This window comes from Myotis myotis, unplaced genomic scaffold (genome assembly GCF_014108235.1).
Source record: "Myotis myotis isolate mMyoMyo1 unplaced genomic scaffold, mMyoMyo1.p scaffold_m19_p_1, whole genome shotgun sequence".
Lineage (NCBI taxonomy): Eukaryota > Metazoa > Chordata > Mammalia > Chiroptera > Vespertilionidae > Myotis > Myotis myotis.
Genome location: NW_023416313.1, coordinates 58,800,860 through 58,825,217, shown reverse-complemented (window position 1 = coordinate 58,825,217; position 24,358 = coordinate 58,800,860). Strand labels below are relative to the sequence as shown.

The 24,358-nt window shown below is 39.9% G+C and overlaps 1 protein-coding gene across 2 annotated transcripts; it reads right to left on the bottom strand.

Moving 5' to 3' along the window:
- Positions 1–16,420: 16,420 nt before the first annotated feature.
- DMP1 (dentin matrix acidic phosphoprotein 1) lies at positions 16,421–22,367 on the bottom strand. Of its 2 annotated transcripts, XM_036305861.1 has the most exons (5): positions 22,310–22,367; positions 21,779–21,822; positions 19,330–19,362; positions 19,105–19,152; positions 16,421–17,755 (listed from the first exon to the last, which is right to left on the bottom strand). In XM_036305861.1, exons 1-5 carry the CDS (start codon positions 22,365–22,367, stop codon positions 16,421–16,423), a joined length of 1,518 nt encoding a protein of 505 aa, XP_036161754.1. The 2 variants fall into 2 exon arrangements, with proteins under 2 accessions (XP_036161754.1, XP_036161819.1); XM_036305926.1 differs by lacking the exon at positions 19,105–19,152.
- Positions 22,368–24,358: the final 1,991 nt, after the last annotated feature.

Here is a 24,358-nt window from a genome sequence, read left to right as displayed (position 1 = left end):
TCATTGGCTGTGAGTGCTGCCATCTTTGCGACAGCATGAGGGTCAATTAGCATATTCCCTCATTATTAGATAGGATAATTGCTACAAATATTCATTTGCTCTTTTCCACTAATTTCAACTTATACTCTTTAAGAAGCTTTTTGGGTGGAGGATGAACTAGCACAATCATTTTCCAAAGTGTGTGGTGTTTCCTTCCTTCTTTCTTTACTCTGAAATTGATTAATCACCTACTGTACATGAAGCATTGTGTTGGGTAGTGGGAATACAATGATGACGGAGACATAATTATAGCCCTAAAAGCCTCTAAGGATAGACATATATGTAAACAGCAATTCCCATAAAGACTACAATACTTCAGGAATTAAAAAAAATAGAGCACTTAGCTTTACTTGAAAAAGAGATTCAGAGAAAACTTCATAGATGAAGAGATGACTAAGGTGACTTTTGAAAGATGTGGGAGACTTTGCTAAGAGAAGAGGAGGAGGAAGCATGCCTCAAGATCAGAAAATAGTCCATGGAAAACCACAAAGTGAGAAACAGTGCTTCAAGCACAGAACATAGCCTGTGGAAAGGCAGAAAACTGAGAAACATATGGCAAATTTGAGCAACAGCAGGTTAATTCGTCAAAAAGGATGTAAAGGACAGGTAAGGAAAGAAGAGGGACTGAAGGCAGGGGCTTGGTAGGCTATGCAAATTAAGCCATTCAAGGATGTTAAGTAAAGAAAAGCACCATCAGACTTGGCTGTTATAAAGGCCTCCCTGGCAGCAGCTCAGAGGACAGGGCACAAGAGAGAGTTTTTCATCATTGCATAGTCTGAACATCATTGCAATGGTGGAATGACATACTACATAATATTTAGAATGTACAACTGGCATGACTATGTGACCAATTAGATTTGATAGGCAGTGTAAAGAAAAAATGTAATTGAGAATAATCTGCAGGTTTCCAGATTACTGTGTGAATGATGATGCTAGTTACAAAGACAAGAAAAAATGAGGAAGAGCAGGTCTCAGTTGATGAGTTCAAATTGGGTTCATTAAGGATGAGATGATTGTGAAAGATTCAAGAAATGATGCCTTGTAGGACATTAGAGAAATAGGAAGGCTGAAGAAATTTAATGATAATTGAAACATAGGTGTGTGGATAGGATTGTGAAGGGGGGAGTATAGAATCAAGGACAACATCAGGTCACACCTGTATCGAAGAGCCCATAAAAGAAGAGTGAGGACTAGTCAGGCAGGAAGAAAACCAGTTACTACAGAGGGGGAAATATCATAAAATAAGGAGAGGTCTGTCATTTTAATGTTAAGTAGTAACATTAAAAATGAAATGGGCAATTGGCCTTATAAATTAGATTTTTGGTGACCATGTTAAATAATGTGCATTCAAAATGCACTTAATGAACACCTTACCTACCCTGAGGCACTCTCATCATGAAGCTTACACTCTCAGCAATAAAAATAAATGTGTTAACCAAGTAAGAAGTAAATTTGATAGAAGTGTTATGGAAAAAAATAGGTAGGACAAAAAGTAGGGATGGCAACAGGAGGGCATGGAGGAGGATGGTCCGGGTAGGTCTCTTTGACAGGTGACATTTAAACAAACACTTGAAAGAGGTAAATTGTGTTTTGTTGCAAAGTGGAGCAAACAAATGGTTAGTTGGCAGAGTAAGTGGGAGCAAGAGAAGTCATTTTGCTATTCTTTGTTTTAAAATATATTTTATTGATTTTTTACAGAGAGAAAGGGACAGGGATAGAGAGTTAGAAACATCGATGAGAGAGAAACATCGATCAGCTGCCTCCTGCACACCTCCTACTGGGGATGTGCCCGCAACCAAGGTACATGCCCTTGACTGGAATCGACCTGGGACCTTTCAATCCTCAGGCTGATGCTCTATCCACTGAGCCAAACCAGTTAGGGCTCATTTTGTTATTCTTAAAGATGGGAGATGGACCCAGTCGGCATGGCTCAGTGGTTGAGCGTCGACCTATGAACCAGGAGGTCATAGTTTGATTCCTGGTCAGGGCACATACCCAGGTTGAGAGTTTGATCCCTAGTGGGGAATGTGCAGGAGGCAGCCAATCAATGATTCTCTCTCATCATTGACGTTTCTATCTCTCTCTCCCTCTCCCTTCCTCTCTGAAGTTATATACATATATATATTTAAAAGATGGGAGACAGGTACAGATCATATTGCAGTGAGGAGTTAAAGAGGAATTGAAAGTTTAAAAGATAAGGAAAAAGAAAATCAACAATTGTTTCAGAAAACATAGTTGTAAAGGGGTGGGGTGAAAGAAGGCACTAGCCAAAGGGTTACTCAGGGCAGAGGAAAAGTTAGCTTCCTGTCTTTTAAAGGTGATTTTAAATTTTTGAACATGTGTCTGTGCCCATAGAAAAGAGCCATAGAAGATAGGGACAGGAAAACATGTTGAAATGTGGTTCCTGAGAAGGTAGAAGGGTATACAGCACAGGCAGATGGCTCAGCCTTGGACAAGTTGTGTGTAGCCCTTAAATCACAGGGATGACAGTAAGGACAGGTATGACAGTTAGGATAAAGATGGAGGTAGGTGGCAATGAAAAATGAAGATTTCCCTGGCTGGTTTCTATTTTCTTTGCATAGTAGAATAAAGTCATCTCCTAAGAGTATGGAGAGGGAGGGCAGAGATGTAGGAGAGAAACAGAGACATAAAGGGCATAAAATTTGGAATGGCTGTTACAGGCCCCCTCCTGCTTGCTGAACACAATTTGCTTGCTTGCTTTTCTCTACCTAAGCACACAAGCATATACATATACCAACACAAAAATGTAAAAAATGGGTAAAATATACCTGAACACAATTTCTCAAATATCCCTTCTTTGTCACCTTCTTTATTTTTAGTTATTATCAGCATCTGCTACAGGTGCGGCAAAATTGTAAGGTGGCCCCAAACCATCCTTACCTTCGGATAATCATGGCCTTGAGTAATCCCCTCCCCTTGAGTTTGAGCTGAATCAAGTAGTTTGCTTTCAACAAACAAAATAGAGCAACCGTGATAGAATATCACTTCTGAGGTTCGGTTATAAGGCTGTGACTTAAATCTTGCTCGCTCTTGCTTGCTTGCTCTCTCTGATGGAAACTTGCTGTTATGTTGTAAGCTGCCCTATGGAGAGCCCACATGTCAAGGAACTGGGGGTGGTGTAGTCCTCTATGCCGCCTATTTTTATGCAAGGAAAGAGGCAGAATATTTGCACTGGAATCCTGACTTCATTATATTTTCAGTATTTCATAAAAAGAACTAATGCTCCTGAAAGGATCAGTACCTCTACTGGGTTCTTTTTAAGAATATGAGATTCACTACGGTGTTTCTGCCAGAAGAAGGAACTGTTTCAGAACTGGTTCTATGATAATAAAGAGTCAAAATGTAAAGCAATTTACTGAGCTATTAATGTGAGAATAAAAAAACTAAATTAAAACCCTTCCTGACTTATATTCTAATCTGCCAGTTCAAAATGATCCATCCAGTCATTGTGTTCATCACTGCCCCCATATCTCCAACTTTTCTATTTTCTTGTTTCTATTTATTTCACTTTAAGGGTTTTTTATGCTTTTTTCTCATCTTCTATCTAATCATTCTCCATGTCCTACAAATTATTTCCCCCCAACCTCTCCTATCTGTGCCCCTTTGCATTATTTCCTTAACATCACTGTGGCACAGTACACCCTTACCTATGCCTAGGCCTCCCTATGTACTAATACTCTTTCAGGTCTGTGCAGCCCTTGTCCACCACCCCCATATTCCAGAAACTGGCCTGCTTCTCCTGTCTGCATGGACAGAGCACATCCATTTTGCACCACTTATTCCTATTCCATTGGGCACAGGTGATGGTCCAAGCTAGGCCAATCAAATCTTTCCCTAGAAGTGATAAAAAAAAAAAAACTAGTTTCTGTGGCAGGAAACATAGGGGTAGGCCATGCTTCTCCCATGTGCACCGAAGAAGGTGAGAGCACTGCCTTCGAAGAGGGAGAATCAAGTACACAGGCAGGAGAAGAGATGAAGTCAGAAGCAGAGATCTGGTCCTGGCCATCTTTCTCAGTTACCTTGTTCCTTAGGCCTCTGCTCTGCACTCCAATCCTTTGGTTTCCTTACAATGATTGTCTTTCAAATTCCTTCGGCAATTTAAATCGTCCTAACTAAAACACTATGGGATTCTCCTAATTGTTCTCTCTGCTTCTCATCTCTCCCTATTCTTATCCATCCTGCATGCCACTGACAGATACATTTTCAGTTTAAGGAATTAAGATTTAAGATTTCTTCAATAATCAAAAAGAATCAATGTACAGCTGTAAGGAGAGGTGGCATGGGTTTGGGGGAGGGGGGCGGGAATTAAGCTTTCCATAAATAAAGCTAACTGCACTGTAAGAAATAGTTTGAAAGGTGATTAGTGGCAAACAAGCGGCTGCAACTCTCTAATGCAAGAGCTAGCCACATTTCTATCAGGTTGACCAGCCACCTGTGCTCTGAATTCCAGACTCTTCCAGGCTCTCAGGGACCACAACAGCGAGCAACATTGCCACCTGCTGGGAATGAGAGAAGTTACAGAGCTGGATTTTCTATTCAAGGATTCTGAAACTTCAGGGTTCAAAGCCATCTTTTAGAATCCTGCTTTTTCTTTTGCACAGCAAAAGAAACCATCAACAAAACAACAAGAAAGCCCACTGCATGTGAGAACATATTTGCCAATGTTCTATTTGATAAGGGCCCAATCTCCAAAATTTATTGGGAACTTATACATCTTAGCAAAAAGAAGATAAACAATCCAATCAAAAAATGGGCAAAGGCCTTAAACACCTTTCAAAGGTTGACATACACAAGGCCAAGAGACATATGAAAACATGCTCTAAGTCTCTAATCATCCGTTGTCAAATCAAAATGACAATGAGGTGCCATCTCACACCTGTCAGAATGGCTATCATCAACAAATCCACAAACAACAAGTGCTGGCGAGGATCTGGAGAAAAGGGAACCCTCATGCACTGCTGGTGGGAATGCAGACTGGTGCAGCCACTGTGGAGCACAGTATGGAGTTTCCTCAAAAATTAAAAATGGAACTCCCATTTGACCCAATGATCCCACTTCTAGGGATATATCCCAAGAAACCAGAAACACCAATCAGAAAGGATATATGCACCCCTATGTTCATAGCAGCACAATTCACCATAGCTAAGATCTGGAAACAATCTAAATGCCCATCAGCAGATGAGTGGATTAAAAAACAGTGGTACGTCTACACAATGGAAAGAACTCATACCATTCGAAACAGCATGGATGGAACTGGAGAGCATTATACTAAGTGAAATAAGCCAGTCATAGAAAGATAAATATCACATGATCTCACTCATTTGTGGAATATAATAAACATAATAAACTGATGAACAAAAATAGATACAGAGGCAGAGAAGCATCGAACAGACTGTCAAATTTCAATAGGAATGCAGGGGAGAGTTGAAGTGGGGTAAGAGATCAATCAAAGGACTTATATGCATGCAAATAAGCATAACCAATGGACACAGACACTAGGGTGGTGAGGGCATGTGCCAGTGGGTGGGGTGGCCTGGGGGAAGTCAATGGGGGAAAAAGGAGACATATGTAATATTATATGTAATACTTTAAACAATAATTTTATTTTTTTATTATTATTAGTTAAGGTATTACAAATGTGTCCTCATCCCCCCCATTAACCCCAACCTCCCCCCCCCCGGCCCTGCACACTCATGCTCCCATCCCCCTGTTGTCCATGTACATTGGTTTAAACAATAATTTTAAAAGAACTAATAACATGTGAGTTTCTCAATGAAAAAGAAAAGAATCCTGCCTTTTTAAAAACAAATGTACATAAATTACAGTTGTGCTTGATGACTCTTATCTTTTAGGTCATAATGATATTGCTGAATTATAGCTTTTGAAATGCTGCAGTCATCATAATTACTGTTCTCTTTGAATTATTTACATTTTTACTCTAGCCAGTACCATTAAATTACCAACATTATATCAAGCAATTCTAGCCTACTTGAATGTGTTTAGCAATAGAAGAGGCTAGACACATTTGATTCTCCATTCAGACTTGTTGGAAAAAATGCATGTAGTTAAATTAAAGGGCATCTTGCCTAAGGGATGATTTGTCATTGCTGTTCTTGGTAATGGATGGTCTCTTCTTGATTAAATTTAGAGTGAATAATCTAAGGTTGATTAGTAACAAAATGATATTTGCATAAAGTTCCTTATTGCTTCATTTTAAATAATAAAAGGAAAAAGAAATATGTACAAGTAATTAAGTAATTTATTATAACTTTGAAGTTGTAAAACATCAAAAATGTGTAAGTTAGCCCTAGCCAGTTTGACTCAGTGGATAGAGCGTCAGCTTGCAGACCAAAGGGTACTGGGTTCGATTCTGGTCAAGAGCATGTACTTTGGTTGCAGGCTCCTCTCCAGCCCCGGCCCTGGCTGGGGTGTGTGCAGGAGGCAACCAATCAATATGTTTCTCTCACATCGATGTTTCTCTCTGTCTTTCCCTCTCTCTGAAAAATCAATGGAAAAATATCCTTGGGTGAGGATTAACAAAATAAATGTGTGAGTTAGATGAGAAAATTAAAAATTCCTATAATTGCAACTATAGAAAAATATGCATGGGAACAGAGTGGTGGTCCGAGGTCACGCTGTGCATCCACTGCTGGAACTCCTCATGCTAAATCCTGTCAAGGTGAACTGGGGCATGGTGAACACTCACCTTTTCTCTGTGGTAGCCTTGCTCTGTATCAGATTCCGAACTTCATGAATCTAGTTTGGGCCAACGTCTGAAGCATCCTGTCCCACTTTCTTGGACCTTCCCTTGGCCTCTCACCTTATGTGTATCAGATGTCAACTTGCTGTGACCCGCACGCCCCCCCCCCCCCCAATCTTCTCCTTAATATCTGAGAAGTCAGGAAGGTATGATCTACTCCCAGAAAGAAAATCTTAACATTACCCCTTCAAATACACACATACAATTTCCAGGGAAGAGTACAAGTAGTTCTTCACTTTGTCCCTCAAAACAATTAGCCTACATGCAATCCAATTCCCATGGACATGAGGGGGTCCCTTCTCTCTGGTCTCCCCCTTTCTTCCATTCTTTTATCCCCTCCATTATTTGAGTCCCTTTTCATCCCTTGGGGTCACCGGTTCCATTGAGTTACCCCTTAGTGAAGCTGCAGCAGAAAAAAGAAGAGGGTAATTCATGTCTTTAAGTCCTGAATAAGGCAGGATAAAGGACAATGGCATTTTGACGTCCACCCTCAGAGTGAAACATCTAAAGGACAAACAAAACTTCCTCTCACTAACATTGTTGCCATTTTACAGCAGAGCGAGTTTTGTCCTTTCTCCACCTATGTAAAGGCACTATTTATCGCCATAGCTTGGTATTGACTGGGGGGTGAAGGGGATAAGACGGGGTAGGGAAACACCCACCCCAGAAGGAGATGAGGGAGCTTTGAGGTTCTCTTTGGGGTGGGGGTGGATGTGGGCCCAACATCAATGTCGCAGTCAGACTTCCTGCACACTCCCTACCCCACAGGGGACATCCAGACAATCTGCTAGACCTACAATTTCTAAGGGTGGCTTGTGTTACAGAAAAGGGTGGTAACGGTCTCTTTCATAACAGTTACACAATAAAGTCTCTGACCAAACACTGCATTTATATGCAGTTGCTTAAAATAATAGTTATGATCTCCTGACAAAGGAAAGCCAGGCTTTCTGTTTTGTGTGTCTGACCATGAGCTCTGCAGCCTGTAGCTGTTGCTCCTGCTATAATTTCTTCCATCTGTTGAATCGCAGTGCAAGGGCAGAGGGAAACCATTCACGACCTTAAGAAAGATTTATTTTGAGGACAAGACAGATGCTGATAGAAAGCCAAGGAGAGCAAAACTCAGAGATGCTATATTCTGACTGACCTTTTTACCTTTTTACCAAATAGCAAAAATACCCTTGCATATTTTGTTGATGACTTGTTATGTCTTAACTCATCACCATCCAGGAGATGATGAGAGATAAATGCTCCAGTTACTCAAATGCTAGGCCTATTTACGGGCTGGCAGAGGAAGCAGCCAAGCCTGTGTGACTGACAGAAGAATTCAACTCATCGTACAAAATGGGATCCGAGTTTGCTTAGTGTTTTGTCTCCAAAATTGAACCCAGACCTTAGACTCAAGGATGGCCCAGCATTTCTAGAACTAACTGTTCTATTATAGCGGCAGTTCTCGATGCTGGCTACACTTCAGGATTATCCGAGCCTTTTAACTAAAAACTACCAATGCCAAAGCCCAAACCCAGACTTATTAAATCAGAATCCCTGAGGCAGCCTGGGCAAAGACTTTTTTTTTTAAAGCTCCTTAGGTGATGTGCAGCCAGGGCTGAGAACTGGTGCTATTCGACAGCTTACAATGAAATGAAAGCAAGCTAACATTCGTACCTCATTTTCATTGCATTCATTCATAACAGGCAGATTTGCATATTGTACTTAAATAATCATCACAACTTGAAATTCTGACCAACAATTTTAGTCCTCAACATAGAAATTTCCTAAATGGTATCTAGCAGTTGGCACAACATCCATTTTCCCAAAGAATAATATATATGCTGGGGAATTCTCTCCAAGTCCCATATTTGCAAAGGCTAAATATTTCATTCATTTTAGCTGATTCTTTTGTGTCTTTTTTGTATACCTCATTAGTAATTCACAGTCTAAAAATCAACTTCATCTAGATAACTAAAGACTACTGAGTATGCAAAAATTATGTGAGAGCACAATTGAAGAACACATTTTCCTCAATTAATAAATAAAGTAAATATTACTCAGTGTTTCTGGTAAGAACGCTAAATTATACTTATATCGAGTTAATATGCACATATATACATGTGTTAGTGAGAATGTAGATTGAGTTGCTGTAAGAAAAACACCCCAAAATACAGTGAATTAAATAAAATTGAAGTTCATTTCTCTCTCATGAAATAACCAAGAGGAGGGCACATTTGGTACACTTGTTGCTACTTTCCAGTCAATGGGAAGAGGAAAGGAAAGAGGCAGAGCACATCACTCCGGCTCATATGTGTGCCTATGGCAAAGAAGCCTGGGAAATGCAGTCTGCATCTGTCCAGTCATGGGCCCTACACAAAGATTTCTATCACTAATACAAAGAACAGTAGAATGAATATTAGGGATCATTCTCTACAACATCTACATACAACCCAAAATCTAAATATACTTAGAATATAAAGGAACTATGTGGTTTAATTTTTTTTTTTTTGAGAACGTTTATTTTTCATTATGTGTCCTATTAACATTTGAAAAGTTTAAAGTTTATATTCATTTGATCAAAAACATTCTATGATAAATAGAACCCTCTTCCTTTGTATATAGCCTTAGCTATAATATGCAAGTAATGCATATAATATGAAACATGCTATACTCCTAAGTCTATTCATCTACACTGACCTGGGTTTTCCCAGAATGCAATAGTTCCACCAAACAAGGTAGACAGATATTATGATTGTCAGTGTTATTTCCCTTATTTAATTGAGTAGATTCCAGAAACCTAGTCATGAACTTCTTTGAGAATCTGATGAAAATATATTTGGGCTTCTCTATATCAAAAATTTAACAAATGATTTTAAGAGGGTTAAATACACCTTCCCTCATTAAGCTTAGTTTTGGAGTGCCTTGAATATATATATATATATATATATATATATATATATATATATATATATATATATATATTGATTTTTTACAGAGATGAAAAAAGAGGGATAGAGAGTTAGAAACATCGATGGGAGAGAAACATCAATCAGCTGCCTCCTGCACACCTCCTACTGGGGATGTGCCCGCAACCAAGGTACATGCCCTTGACAGGAATCAGACCTGGGATCCCTCAGTGCACCGGCAGGCGCTCTATCCACTGAGCAAAACCGGCTAGGGCTGAAAATGTATTTTCTAGGATCCTTTGTAACTAGTGCATGGGTACCTACTAAAAGCTCTTCCAACTTTATGCATCTACCACAGATTTTGAATTGAGAACCGTGATACAGTGAAGCAAGGTACATCTTGGTCTCTGGCAGCAGTGACATCTAGGAGGAGTAGAACCAGTGTTATTGTAGGATTAGTGTTATTGACAGAATTAGAGTAATTACCAGTGAGATCAGTAGTACCAGCCACAGTGTTCACTGCTTTGTGGCAATATCAGTGACTGAATCAGTTTTGCTGTACCTTAAATCATGTTTGCTAAAGGCTTTAGTATAAGCTTCCTTTTTTGGACATCAGTATTGCTAGTTTTTTCAACATCACCATGGTATTTATTTTTTAAAAATCATTACTAGTAATCTTTGGTCTTATATATATCTTCATGGGAAGCTTTGAGGAAATTAAGAATAAATGTCTCCACTAAATAACAAGTTTATGCACAACAACCCCAAATCCATGGGACAGAGCAAAAGCAATCCAAAGAGGAAAATTCATAGCATGCTATATAGGCCTACCTTAAGGAATAAGAAATTCCTCAAAAAACAATCTAAACTTACACCTAAAAGAACTAGAAAAAGGACAGCAAACAAAGCCCAAAGTAAGTAGAAGAAGGAAATAATGAAGTTCACAGTGGAAATAAAAATATATTCTAAACAAATAATACAAAGGTTCAATGAAACCAAGAGATGGTTCTTTGAAAAGATAAACTAGATTGGCTCATCAAGAAAAAAAAGAGATAGGATCCAAATAAATAAAATCAGAAATGAAAGAGGAAAAATAATAACTGATACCACAGAAATACAAGGGATTATAAGAAAATATTATGAACAACTATATTCCAATAAATTGGACAAACTGGAAGAAATGGATAAATTCCTAGAAACATACAATTTACCAAGACTGAATCAAGAAGAAACAGAAAATCTGAACAGACCAGTTATGACCAACGAAATCAAAGCAGTAATCTAAAAATTCCCAACGAACAAAAGTGCTAGAGCAGATGGCTTCATGGGTGAATTTTACCAAACATTCAAAGAACTAACATCTATCCTCTGGTCCAAAAAATTAAAAAAGAGGGAAGCTTCCAACCTCATTTAATGAGTTTAACATTGTCTTAATTCTAAAACCAGATAAAGACACTACAAAGAAAGAAAATTATAGGCCAATATCCCTGATGAACACTGATGCAAAAATCTTCTACAAAATATTATTAAACTGAATTTAGCAATACATTAAAAAATTATACACCATTTATCTAGTGGGAATTATTCCTAGGTTGCAAGGTTGGTACAATATCTGCAAATTAATTAATGTGATACACCACATAAACAAAAGGAAAGATAAAAGCCATGGGATCATATCAATAGATGTAGAAAAAACATTTTACAAAAACCCAGCACCTATTTATGAAAAAAGCTAGAGGCCTGGTGCACAAAAATTTATGCACTCGGGGGGCAGGGGTGGGGGGATTCCTCAGCCTGGCCTGTACCCTCTCACGATCCAGGACTCCTTTGGGTAGGGTCCCTAGGTCTAGCCTGAGATCAGAGCCTATCAGGGCTTTCCTTCTCCCGGCTGCAGGCAGCTGACCCCACTCCCATTGCTGCCACTGTTTGCCATCTGTGCAGCGCTGCCCCCCCTCCCCTGCCACCAGTGGCCTCCCTCTGCAGGCAACAGGCATGGGATGTGATGGTTTGGCTGGCCTTGGCCTCCTTCTTTCTTTGCTGGGGGTGGTGAGGACAGCCCTGGAAGGGGCGTTTTGCCTAACCTGATCGCCCTAACCACTGGCTTGCCTACCTGATCACCCCTAAATACTCTGCCTGCCTGCCTGATCACCCCTAACTGCTTGCTGGGGGATGGGGCCAGCCCTGTGAGGAGCCATTTGCCTACCTGATCACCCCTAACCTCTGGCCTGCCTACCTGATTACCCCTTACCACTTGCCTGCCTCCCTGATCACCCCTAACCACTCTGCCTGCCTGCCTGATTGCCCCTAACCACTTGCTTGGGTGCGGGGCCAGGCTGGCAAGGGGTTCTGGTCTCTGGTTGTTCTGGTTGTTATGCTTATGGTGGCTGGCCTTTTATTATATAGGATAACAGGGGGAATAGATTCAACATACCTCAACATAATAAAGGTCATATATTGCAAACCTACCAATTTGTATTTATTTGGGAGCTGCAGAGACTGCCCAACTTATCCAAATACTAGAAGAAATAAACTATGATTATTATTTAGAAACTACATTTTAAGATCTACATATATATGCAAAATCACCTGGAAAAGAAAAAATGGCTTCCAGGCAAGCAGGACTCCACAAAAACCAAACTGACTGTGCTGTTCAATGGAAAGAAAGTGTGGGTCATTTAACCAAGAGTGAATTAGCCCTAATAAGCTTGAAAACTAAGAGTCACTAAGCCAAGACTTGATGGTGGATCTTTGGAGCACTTTCTAAGAAAGAAGGAGTCAGGTTTCTAGCATTTAAGCTCCAACTGTAAGATTTCCCATGGAGTATCATAGATTCATTATCTTATTTTAGCCCAGTACTATTAAGCATTCATGTCATATAATTCTCTCTGTTCTCATTTATGCTCATCTTATATATTTGTAATTCTTATTTCCCATTATAAATAAAAATTTGGTTTCTGATTGTGATTTGTCTTCCCAAGTAGACCCATCGGCTGCAGACTTTAAATGAGGGCCTCCATGAGGAAACATCTACATCTTCAAAGCTCAAGACCAAGCCCAGCCAGCTAGCTTTCCACTTCTAATCACAAGATGACCAAAATCTATACCTGGTACATAAAATGAGTTGATAGAAACTTAAAAGAAAACTTCCCCACATCTGCTTAAGATTATTTCTATCATGAACATAGCTGAAATTCTTATCATTGTTTTTCCTGCTAAAGACCTGTGAGTTAATTTGGTTAAGGAGTTATATGACCTCAAAACGCTGGCTAAGTTTATGAGTCTTGAGTTCATTAGGCTTTTTGTTGCAGGGACCAAAGACTGACTCAGGCTGCCTCAAACAAATTGGATGTGTTATAAGGATATAGTTAGCACTTATGAGGAAGGATGCCACAGGAAATCTGGAAGGTCTGGAGCAATAAGAGAGTCAAGAACCAAGCTTGAGAATAAGAGGATTATGATTGTGCCCCTCAGCATCCAGAGCTCAATGATTTCCAGTTTTGTTCTCCTGTATTCTCTCTTTATTCTGCCTCCCGGTGCTTTCCCTCCTGTTTTTGTTCAGACCACTTTCTAACTTCTCCCTCTTTCAATATCCAAATCTGAGAGGGAATATTAGATTAGACATCAATCCACTATCATTTGTGTTCTGGTAGGGCCTTTGCAACATGCCTGTTCTGCTGCTGCTGGCCAGCCTAGAGGGCAATTCCCTTTGGATTAGGTGTTCATTCTATACAATCACCTGGTGAGGTAAGGCAGTTTGAGTGGTTAGAACCTGGCCTCAGGCACCCAGAAGTCTGAGCATGAAGCAGGTCTCCTGAGAAAAACCTGCGGGTTGGCCAGAACCTGTAGGTTAATAGAACCAGATAATTAGTTCACAGGGTCAGGGAATCCAAATGTAGGTATGTGAAGAGGCTACATCAAATCTTTCTGGATCCATTTAAAAAATATAGAACTCTGAGTTTCACTCCAGATGTGCTGAATGAAAATCTCAAGGGGGAGGATTAAGAAAAAAATTATATATACAAGATGTCCTGAAAAATGTATACACACTTTGAATAATTATTGATTCCAATGGGTTAAATCTGAAAAGAAAGAAACATCAATTGAGCTATTAGAAAAATGTGGGTATACATTTTTTGCAACACCCTGTATTTATGTATATGTATATATATGTACATATATTTGTGAGTACATGAAACACAGTTTATTGTTGTATTATTATTATTAATAATTGTATTATTTTTGAGACAAACAATTGTATATCTACTTTTGCCCCACCCTGTGTGTGTATACATGTGTATACGTGTATATGATCTCCCCAAGTGACCACTGCTCCACTGCTTTGACATTGTGAGGCAACAATGAAAAATGAGAAGGGTCAGACTCAAAGTTAGGAAGTCTTCTTGATTCTTTTAATAAATTTGTAGAGAAATGTCCATGTACTCTAAGTAGAAATGTGGCTAAAAGCACACTCTGAAAGTAGAATTGCTGAAGTGAAGTAGGTTCCTCCAAAGAAATAAAAATATAAGGAATGTGTCCCTATAATTCCTAGAGTTTATACAAAAGACAAATCTAAAAGACCAGCAAGAACTAATCTTATAATCAAACACTGCAACCCTTTGGCGTGGCCTCATAAAAAGTTGAGAATTTGTTTTCTCTTTTTCCTGATCTATAACAGGCTTATAACATGTGGCATATTATAAGCAACATGTAAAGTAATTTTATCAAAATGCTACCTGAATTATAAATAAAATTTAATCCTATCTAATAAAGAAGTAATATGCAAATTGACTGTCACTCCAACACACAAGATGGCTGCCCCCATGTGGACACAAGATGGCCAGCAGGGGAGGGCAGTTGGGAGGGACCAGGCCTGAAAGGGAGGGCAGTTGTGGGCAATTAGGCCTGCAGGGGAGGGAAGTTGGGGGACCAGGCCTGCAGGGGAGGACAGTTAGGGGCAACCAGGCCTGCAGGGGAGGGCAGTTAGGGGTGACTAGGCCGGCAGGGGAGGGCAGTTGGGGGTGATCAGGCTGGCAAGGGAGCAGTTAGGCGTCGATCAGGCTGTCAGGGGAGCAGTTAGGCATCAATCAGGCTAGCAGGGGAGCAGTTACGCGTTGATCAGGCTGGCAGGCAGAAGTGGTTAGCAGCAATCAGGAAGGCAGGTGTGCGGTTGGTAGCCAGCAGTCCTGGATTGTGAGAGGGATCCCAAATTAGAGAGGGTGCAGGCTGGGCTGAGGGACACTCCCCTCTCCTGCATGAATTTCTTGCACTGGGCCTCTAGTTTAAAAAAATAATTTAAGCCCTGACCGGTTTGGCTCAGTGGATGGAGCATCGGCCTGTGGACTGGAGGGTCCCGGGTTCGATTCCGGCGGGGGGCATGTGCCTTGGTTTCGGGCACGTTCCCGGTTGGGGGTGTGCGGGAGGCAGCTGATCGTTGTTTCTCTCTCATCAATGTTTCTAGCTCTCTATCCCTCTCCCTTCCTCTCTGTAAAAGATCAATAAAATATATATATTTAAAAAAAAATTAAAAATAAATAAATAAATAAATAATTTAAGAAAATTTTTCATTTTAATGGAAGAAAGAGACTAAACTATTTTGTGATGTTTTAAAGGAAGAGTTGTTTAGCCTAATAATATCACTATAAAAAATAATCACATACTTTGGAATATTATCATCTTTATTACAAAACAAATATTTTATGTTGAGGTAACATTTCAAAGGGTATTTGGCAAAAATCAATTTAATTCTATAGATACAATTTTGTTATGTGCAACATATGTAAAGCACTCAGAAGACAGCTTTTCTAGCATTGCACATAGACTGATTTTAGAAAAAAAAGTAAAGCTAAAAGTTATCTTTTTAAAGAGGACTCTTCTTCTCGCACTCTCCCCATCCAGTCCTTCATATTATCACCAGCAGTCAATGAGGTGATGTTCGTAGGAGTGCCACCAAAAAGTGTCAAAAATGATAAATTAGTTGAAAAAAAGTTTTGTTAATCCAAACATCTCACACTGGTTCTTAACTTGAAAGTGCTTTCACAAGCTGAACTTTCCATCATATGGGATTTACTATTGCTGATCTCAAGAATAAATGAAATTCTCTCATCTTCAATGAAGAAATCCTATGAAATGGTCTGAGCCAGGGTCTTCTCTGCTGTGGAGCCCTCCCTGCCCTGATTTTCCAAGGCAGAGTTGGTTGCCCTCTTTTATGCTCTCATAAATTTTGTTCATACCTCTGTTATAGCACTCACCACACAGCACTGCACTCATTTTTGTTTCCCTCATATGTATTCCTCTGTAGCTTTTTAGCTTTATTTATCCTCCTATAAGCTCCTCAGGAGCAAGAAACAAGCCTTGAGCTTCTGAATATCCCTAGCACCTAGCACAGTGCTTGGTACATAATAGAATTTCAGTAACTGTTTGTTAGGTTCATGAATTAGGAACTATTTCAGCTGTGAAGCTATAATGCACACCTTTCCTTGCTTCCAGTTTCATTGAGTGTGTTCTGGTGTCATTCCAACTTATTTAAACCTTTACGGCTGGTGACACCCTAGAAACAAATACAATGTCCAGCAATTCCTTTCAGAAAGAAGTGGCCTTCGGTTATCCGTCTGATATAAACATCAATAAGTTATAGTTCTATTTCTTTCCCTACTCTCCAAACTCCAAGACTCCTTAACCTGCGAGCCACTTCTTAGGAGAGCTGATGCTAATAGCCGTCTTGGCAGTCGTTGTCGTCCTGATCCCCAACGGGTTTGTTGTGATAAGCATCAACTGTTAGTTTTCTGCTTTCTATCTCCGTGTTTTTGGACTGGCCAGCTTCCTCACTGCTTGAATTGCTCTCGGTGGAGTTGCTATCTTCTTGTGATTTGCTGCTGTCCTGAGAATCACTGCCATCATCTTCCTCAGACTGGCTCTCCTGGCTCTGGCTCTCCTGGCTCTGGCTCTGGCTCTGGCTCTGGCTCTCGGTGGAGGCACTGTGAGACTGGAGGCCCTCCTGGCTAGAGCTGTTATCCTCAGTGGACTCTGGGCTTTCCTCTGAGAATTTGAGGCTCTCATTGGATTCACTATCAGCTTGCTCCTCTCTGGATGTGCTTTCTGAACTGGAGGGTGTGCTCAGGCTGTCCTCTTCACTGGAGTCACTGGAGTCCTGACCTGCCGAGTGAGTGGAGGTATTATCTGGGTTGTCACCCCTGGACTTACTCAGTACTTCTTCCTGAGATTCACTACTGGTTTCTTGAGATGGCAGGTCAACCTCTTGACTAGATTCACTACTGGGGTCTTGTTCATTTTGACTGTCTGCCTGGAACTGATTCTCCTCACTATCTTCTTGAGATGCACTCTTGCTGTTTTCCCTGGATTGGCTGAGGCCGGCTTCTTTGGTGTTTTCTGTGGAGTCACTTTTGACTTCCTCTTGGCTATTGCCACGATCACCTGTGTCATCTTCCACAGAAATGCGGGACTTTCTGAAAAATTTCCTACTGGGATTCTCCACTGATTGGCTCTCACCTGAATCCTGAGTGTTTGCTTGCTCATCACTATTTCCTTTTGATTCTTTTGATTTGACACTGGTGCTGTTCATTCTGGAGTGGCTTCTCTCACTCCTGATGGTGTCTGGATCATCGCTCTGCATTCCTTCATCATCAAACTCAGAGCCATCCCCATGGCTGCTGTCTCCCTCACTGCCACCTCCCACCCAGCGCTCCTCACTCTCACTCTGCTTGTCAAGGTCCCTGCTCTCACTGGTGGTATCTTGGCCACTGTCTTCCCCATGAGAGGCACTATCTTCCCTGGACTCTGTGGCATCTGCTGAGTCTTCATTACTACTGAGTCTAGAGTTTCCTCCTTGTGTCTCTTCAGGTCCTGGGCCATTGTCATCATCACCAAAGGTGTCATCTCCACTGTCATCTTCATCATCATCTCTATCATCTCCTTCTTTGCCTCCATTCCTAGAGAAGCCACCTGCTGGCCTGTGAGCGTACGGATGATCAGCAAGGCTCAGGCCTTCCTCTGATTCGGCACTGTCACCGGGGTCTTCATTTACCTGGAGTTTGAGGTTAACAGACATGGTCACTACTTTAGGAGGTGATATAGAGGGTTTGTGTTATCTAGTATCCATCTAGGTTCTTTCTGTTTTCTTCTTCCTGTATCCCTCATCTAAACCATGGTCAGTTTTACTGCTCCATAATATCTCTACCAAAGGTTCAAAAGGAAGAAAGGAGAGGTAAAACTCAAGTCTTCCCATTTTATATAAGCATAATTCACTCATGCTGCAAAACATTCTCAAAACACTTTATTGAATCACGTTTATGAAACTCAAATTATATTGTAAGTATGATTCCTTACATAAAACTCTCAGAGAATTTTTTGTAAAGTAAAGAGTTAGTTTATAATGCTCACTCATCAAAATATTTGGTTTAAAACAGAATTTTTTAAAATACTGAACGATTTTTAAATGACCCCAATTTTTTTTTTCTAATCAATTGGGGGTGGAAGTGGATATATTAGGGCAGGAGGATGAAACCTTTAGCTAAAATGAAAGTAAAATATTGCAATAAGGTATCTATCTCACTCAAACCATGTTTATATCTTATTATCCCAGTGAAAGGCTCAGCTAGAAGACTGCAATAGTGTGACTGCCCAGGCAGCTAATAATTCATCTTCCAACTGTGGTCATGTATAAAATGAAACATGGGTCAAAACTGCAGAGAAAAACCTGATTCCTGGAATCTCCAGAGCCCCATAGGGTTCAGTTTGGTCAGAAATGATACAGTTAATAAAGTAATGACATTTAGTCTTAGGGAAATGAAGGGAGAGGAGGAAAAGAAGAAAGACAGTTTTTTTATTAAAGAGATATAAGCTAAGTCAGCTTTTCTCAATCCCAGGACCACAACTATGTTAAAGAGAAAGTCATTTCTAAAGCCCCTGTTTCATTCCATTTTCCTCATGGCTCTCCTATTCTCTCCTTAACACAGTCCTGACATGAAGGAGGTCACCAGGCCCAGCAGGCACTCCATGTCATGTTAGCCAGAACACTTTTCTCTATCTGAACTGCTCTGATTGTAAAAGCAGCATTTTTAATGAATGAGTGAACTATTGCTTGTCTAACATAGTCTCTGTCCATTGTGTGTGTGCGTGTTCTTTTTAACTAGAGTGATATTTATGGCCACAATGTCTATAATCTGGCTCCAGTAACAAATATGGAATGAACAGCATGTCTACATCTGAATTCTCCCACTCATTTTTCCCTTCTTATTTTATGGGACTTTTTAGTCAGCATAACCAATAGTTAGAAAATATTATATTTAGAACAGTTGCCAGGTAATTTAGTCTAACATCATTTCCTTCCATTCCTAAACAGTCTGAAAAGTTAAGAAAGGCCTGTTTAATTACCTGCTCCTCTGAGCTAACTTTACTTTCTTCTGATGACTCACTACTCTCCTAAAAGGAAAAAAAAAAAAAAAGTTGTTTAGTAATTCCTGAGGAAAGGAAAAAATATGATGCACATAAATTGCTTGTGGTTTGGGTTTACAACTTTCCAAATGGCCTGAGGTGATGGGAAGAGTGTTAAAGTTACTTTATGAGATGTTTATGACAACAAATAAATGAGATAGTTACCAATGGTGGTGTTGGTGTCTGAGCCAAATGACCCTGTAAAAAAGGAAGGAAAGCAAGTTACACCTTCACAGATGATTCATGCCATCACAAATATTTAGAATACTTTCATGTATTTTTTTAAGTTTCTTGGTATATATTCTGAATTTACATGACTAATAATGACATTTTATGATGAAATCGCTAAAAAATGAGTGTGAGATGACTGATGGCCTTAGAAAAATCTTGTGATATAAAAGACCTGGAAGATTTCTGTATATCTGATACTTAGAGAAAATTTTACTTTCTTTGAAACGAGGTGTTCAGACAACCTAGGGCAGTGGTCGACAAACTGCGGCTCACGAGCCACATGCGGCTCTTTGGCCCCTTGAGTGTGGCTCTTCCTAAGCCTTAGGAGTACCCTAATTAAGTTAATAACAATGTACCTACCTATATAGTTTAAGTTTAAAAAATTTGGCTCTCAAAAGAAATTTCAATCGTTGTACTGTTGATATTTGGCTCTGTTGACTAATGTGTTTGCCGACCACTGACCTAGAGGAAACGTAAGAGAGGAAAAACACCGCAGGAACTCAGGACCCAGGTTTAAGTCTCAATTAGTGCCTTGGTTTTGGTTTTAACTCTGAAAACTAACATCTTGGTGTTAGCACTGAAATTCATGTGTCCCAGGAAACCCCGAAGTCTCAGGTAAATTTCAGTGGTTGGTCACTCCATGTGAATTTGGACAATTCACTTCCCATGTTTGAGATCATTTTCTTAAATTCATAAATTAAGAATATTAGCAACCACTGTGCTTACTCCACACGATTTCTGTGAGGATGAATTCAGCTATAGAATTCCTATAGCCTATAGAAACATAGTGAGAGCTGTTCAATAAGATATAAACTAAAGTAATGATCCACTGAAAACACCTACTTTATAAAATTCAATAGTAGACAAAACTGAACAGAGAAAGCCATTAAGCCTTTCTCGCCACATAAGGTCACACAATGAAAAAACAAATTCTAAGTCTGAAACTCAATTACTCATAGTTCTGATTATCTCACTTTCTTTAATTTTCTAAGAACTCTAAAAATGCCTGAGTCACTTCTGATACCCTATCTCCACCTATTCTCCTCCTTCCCCTTGAGCAAGGCAAAATCCCAAAGTCCCATGAGGCTCCAAGCTGCTGAGAGATGGGTGTGAAGACCCAAGGTACAAAGCAGAGCAGGGAGGAGCTATCAACAGGTTTTCCACAAGCCTCTCGGCAGTGCTAGGCTGGAGAGAGCTCTTCAGAAGAAGGAGCTATACTCACTTAAGTCTCTGCCCTGTGGCATTGCAGGCAGGCACAACGACAGACTCTACGCCAGTTATTTGGAATTAAGGGGTGGAAGGAGCCAGACATTGGCGTTCTTCTCATACCAAGGCTGGACTTGAGAGCACAGCATGTTTGTAGGACTCGTGGAGTGTCTGATTGAAGGAGTGTCTGATCTACGGTGGCTGCTTTTAAATGAACTAACCTAAAGACATGTCTGAGGTAAATTACCAGAAAGGATCCTGCAATGTGCTTTCCAGCCTCGGGGAGGGGCAGGGCCCCATCTCAGGCCCCTGCCATGATCTTCCTGCCACTAACAGCATCGTGCCCAAGCTGCATCAGAGGCGGCAGGACACAAGATAATGAACAAAACACTCTTACTCAGCATTAAGGCTTAGCCCTTATTCATAGTTCCAATCTTGAGAACCTACTGCCCTCCTGGACCGGGCACCTTCCTGAGAGGGATGGAGCAACCTGGTAAAGAATGTGGATTCTGGAGCCAGAGTGACCTGGGTCCAAAGTCTGGCTCTAAACACTTACTATCTGTATAGCCCAGACAGACAAGGTGACTATGTCTCAGGGTTCCCATTTGTAAAACGAGAATAAAACACAACACCTAGTCTATTGGGTGCTGTGAAGATTGAAGAAGTTAATACATGCGAAGCACACAGAATCATGCCTGGACATGGTTCTTGAGTTACTGAGCGTTAATAACTATCAGGTTGCTCAGAGTCGACACTCAACCAACATTAGCTTTCCTTCCAAAGACTCTAGTACCCTCTCATTCTTTTCTCACTTTCTAGGACTTCACCCTCTGCCTACCCAGACATCTGGTAAGACATATTTCTAGTCCTAATCCTCGAAGGACAGTCTTGGTTCATGTCACCATCCTCTTGCACTACGATACACATCCATTATGAAAATAAAGCCAAAGAAAAAATGCTTCCTTGCCAAATTATACTAGTAAGTTGGAAAGGAAGCATTATATGAACTAAATTTCCTTATGTGAACTAGAAATTATAGCTCTTACTACCTATGTCATAAGTTATTGATGTGTTCACTAAATCATTAACAGTTTCAATATTTACAGTGGAGATGATTTTGGTTATACTAATAATATATTAAAATAAAAATATTTCAAAAAATCATATTTCTACTCACCTTCCATTCTTCAGAGCTCTCAGATTCAGTATGTTGATACCTGGCTACCTAGAAAATTTAGTACACATGGTCAGCCCACAGAGAAATTTCCAAGACAGCAGCTATTAACACTTTACTTAATTAGGACCAATGGTAGTCAAATTTTAGCAAGCATCCGACTCACCTGGAGACCTGCTAAAACACATTGCTGTGCCCCATCCCTAGACTCGGGCTCAGTAGGTCTGAGGTAGGACCCAAGAATTTACCTTTCTAACCAAGTGGTAGCTGATGCTGATGCTGCTGGTCTAGGGAAGACACGTTGAGAGCCACTGCTTATGAGGAAGAAAACTGAGACTTGTGGCTATATGAATGGCGGCTCATAAAGAATAATTCGGATGATATTTTAAAGGAAGCAGCTTCCTAAGAAACTACTGTTTTCATCTTGACTGGGACATACACATCCACCTTGGCTCATAGCCAGTGAAAATTGTGAAGTTTTAGGTTTAAAGGGTGTGTGTGTGTGTGTTTCCCCCTATATCCCTATCCTGATACTTACTGGAAGAGCACAGGACAACCCCCAAAGGAACATAAGCAGAATGCTGGTCTTCATTGCTGGGTGTGACACCTCTACCTGCGATGAAAGACAGATGTTTTTCTCCAGGCTACAAAAATATAGGAGCTTCAACTTTTTAACAGTTTCTTCCTATTTAAAACATAACTCATCACATGCACACACACACATACATAACTCATCCAAATGTCCATCAACTGATAAATGGATAAATAAAATGTACTCTATGCATGCAATGGAATATTATGCAGTCATAAAAAGGAATGAAATACTGATAGATGCTACAAAGTGACAAACCTTGAAAACATTACACTGAGTGAAAAAGAGCCAGACACAAAAGACCACATATTGTATAATTCCATTCAAAGGAAATATCCCAGACAGACAAATCTATAGAGATAAAAAGTAGACAAGTGGTTGTCCAGGAGTTGGGTATAACAGCTAAGAGGTGAATTTGGAAGTGATGAAAATGTTCTAACATTGATTTCAGTGACGGTTTTACAGCTCTGGGAATATGTTAAAAACTATTAAACTGTACACTTTAAATAGGCAATATATATATATGTGAATTATATCTCAATAAAGCTGTTTAAAATAAACCTTACTGCTAAGAGATAACTTGAAAACTTTTCAATGAGGAGGTCTGTAACATTTCTTCACTAACACATAAAATATGATAAATGAAGGGAAATTTAAAGAAAAAGGAATAAAGAAATTTCTGACCATTCACTTTCATAATAATTATGCAACTTGGTATAGCAGAGCAACCTGACAAATATATTCCCCCCAAAAAACTATATTTATGGATACCATTGATAGCTGGTAGGCATTTGTTTGCACACACACACACACAGTGGCTTTTCAGTCACATATAACCTCATAATAATGTCTACACAAAATATATCAGTTTTGCCTTTTTTTTCTTGATCTGCAAGAAGTGCACTATGGAAGGCTTCATATCACTGCTCCAGGAAGCTCATAATATCTCCTGTGCTACATTTAGTCACACATTCTACATGAATATGCTAAATTCTTTTAAGTGTCATTCACAGTACTGAAGGCTCTTGGGAAGACTGGAGGCTTGGATGCACTTGTGAATCATGCTCCAAGAAACAGGCCAAATCAAACTGCATTTTCCTGGAGGCTTCATTTCACACCTCCAGAACTGGTAACTTGGAAAACAATTTGTTCTATATCTAAAAATGAAAGTTCTAGATGCTAAAGAGTTATTGAAAAGGTTTAAAAGGAAAGTCATTTGCCCTAACAAACTGGTCAGATAGACTTCCATACATTTTTAAAAGAAAAAAAAAAAAAAAAAAAAAATCCTGCAAGTTTATTGTAGACTTCACTATTATCTATTTGTTTTTTCTAATGTTAAATACATGCCATACTAGAGACAAAAGATCACAGGCAGAGATTCTTAACCTTGGCTGTTCATTAGTTTCTCTGGGGAGATTTGAAGATATACCCATGCTGAGTAAGTATTCAGCTCACTGCGGGGTGGGAATAGGCATGAAGTTTGTTCCTAAGGTACTCTAGGTGATTTTAACCCTTGATCTGAGAAAGAAGTGTACACTGATGTCTGAAGATGCTAAATAATGTCTGAAGCATTGGGCTTGAGAAGTCATTTCATCTTCTTGTTAAATGTCTTCAAGAAAACAATAGAAATCCTAAGATAGGAGGCTGAGCATAGTCCTCATTTCTGCTTTCATGCAGCTCAGACGGTCCAGCAGGGCCTCTCCTTCTCTGTCACGAGCATTATCCCTCTTCAACACTGCCATCCTTACTATGTGCTATTTTCTTTAGCCTAATTCCATATAGGTCATATTCGTCCTTGTATTTTGATATTATTTAAATTTGTTAAAATCCTTTGCCTCATATCAACTGAGAAAATGTGAAAATACTTACCTGCACCTAAAGCAAGTCTAATTCAACAAGATATTACTCCTGAAGGAAAGCAGATCATCTCATCCCCAAATAGGCCTCTTTGACATGAAACTTATTTTGAGCTGAAGGCACTTGAGAAACAG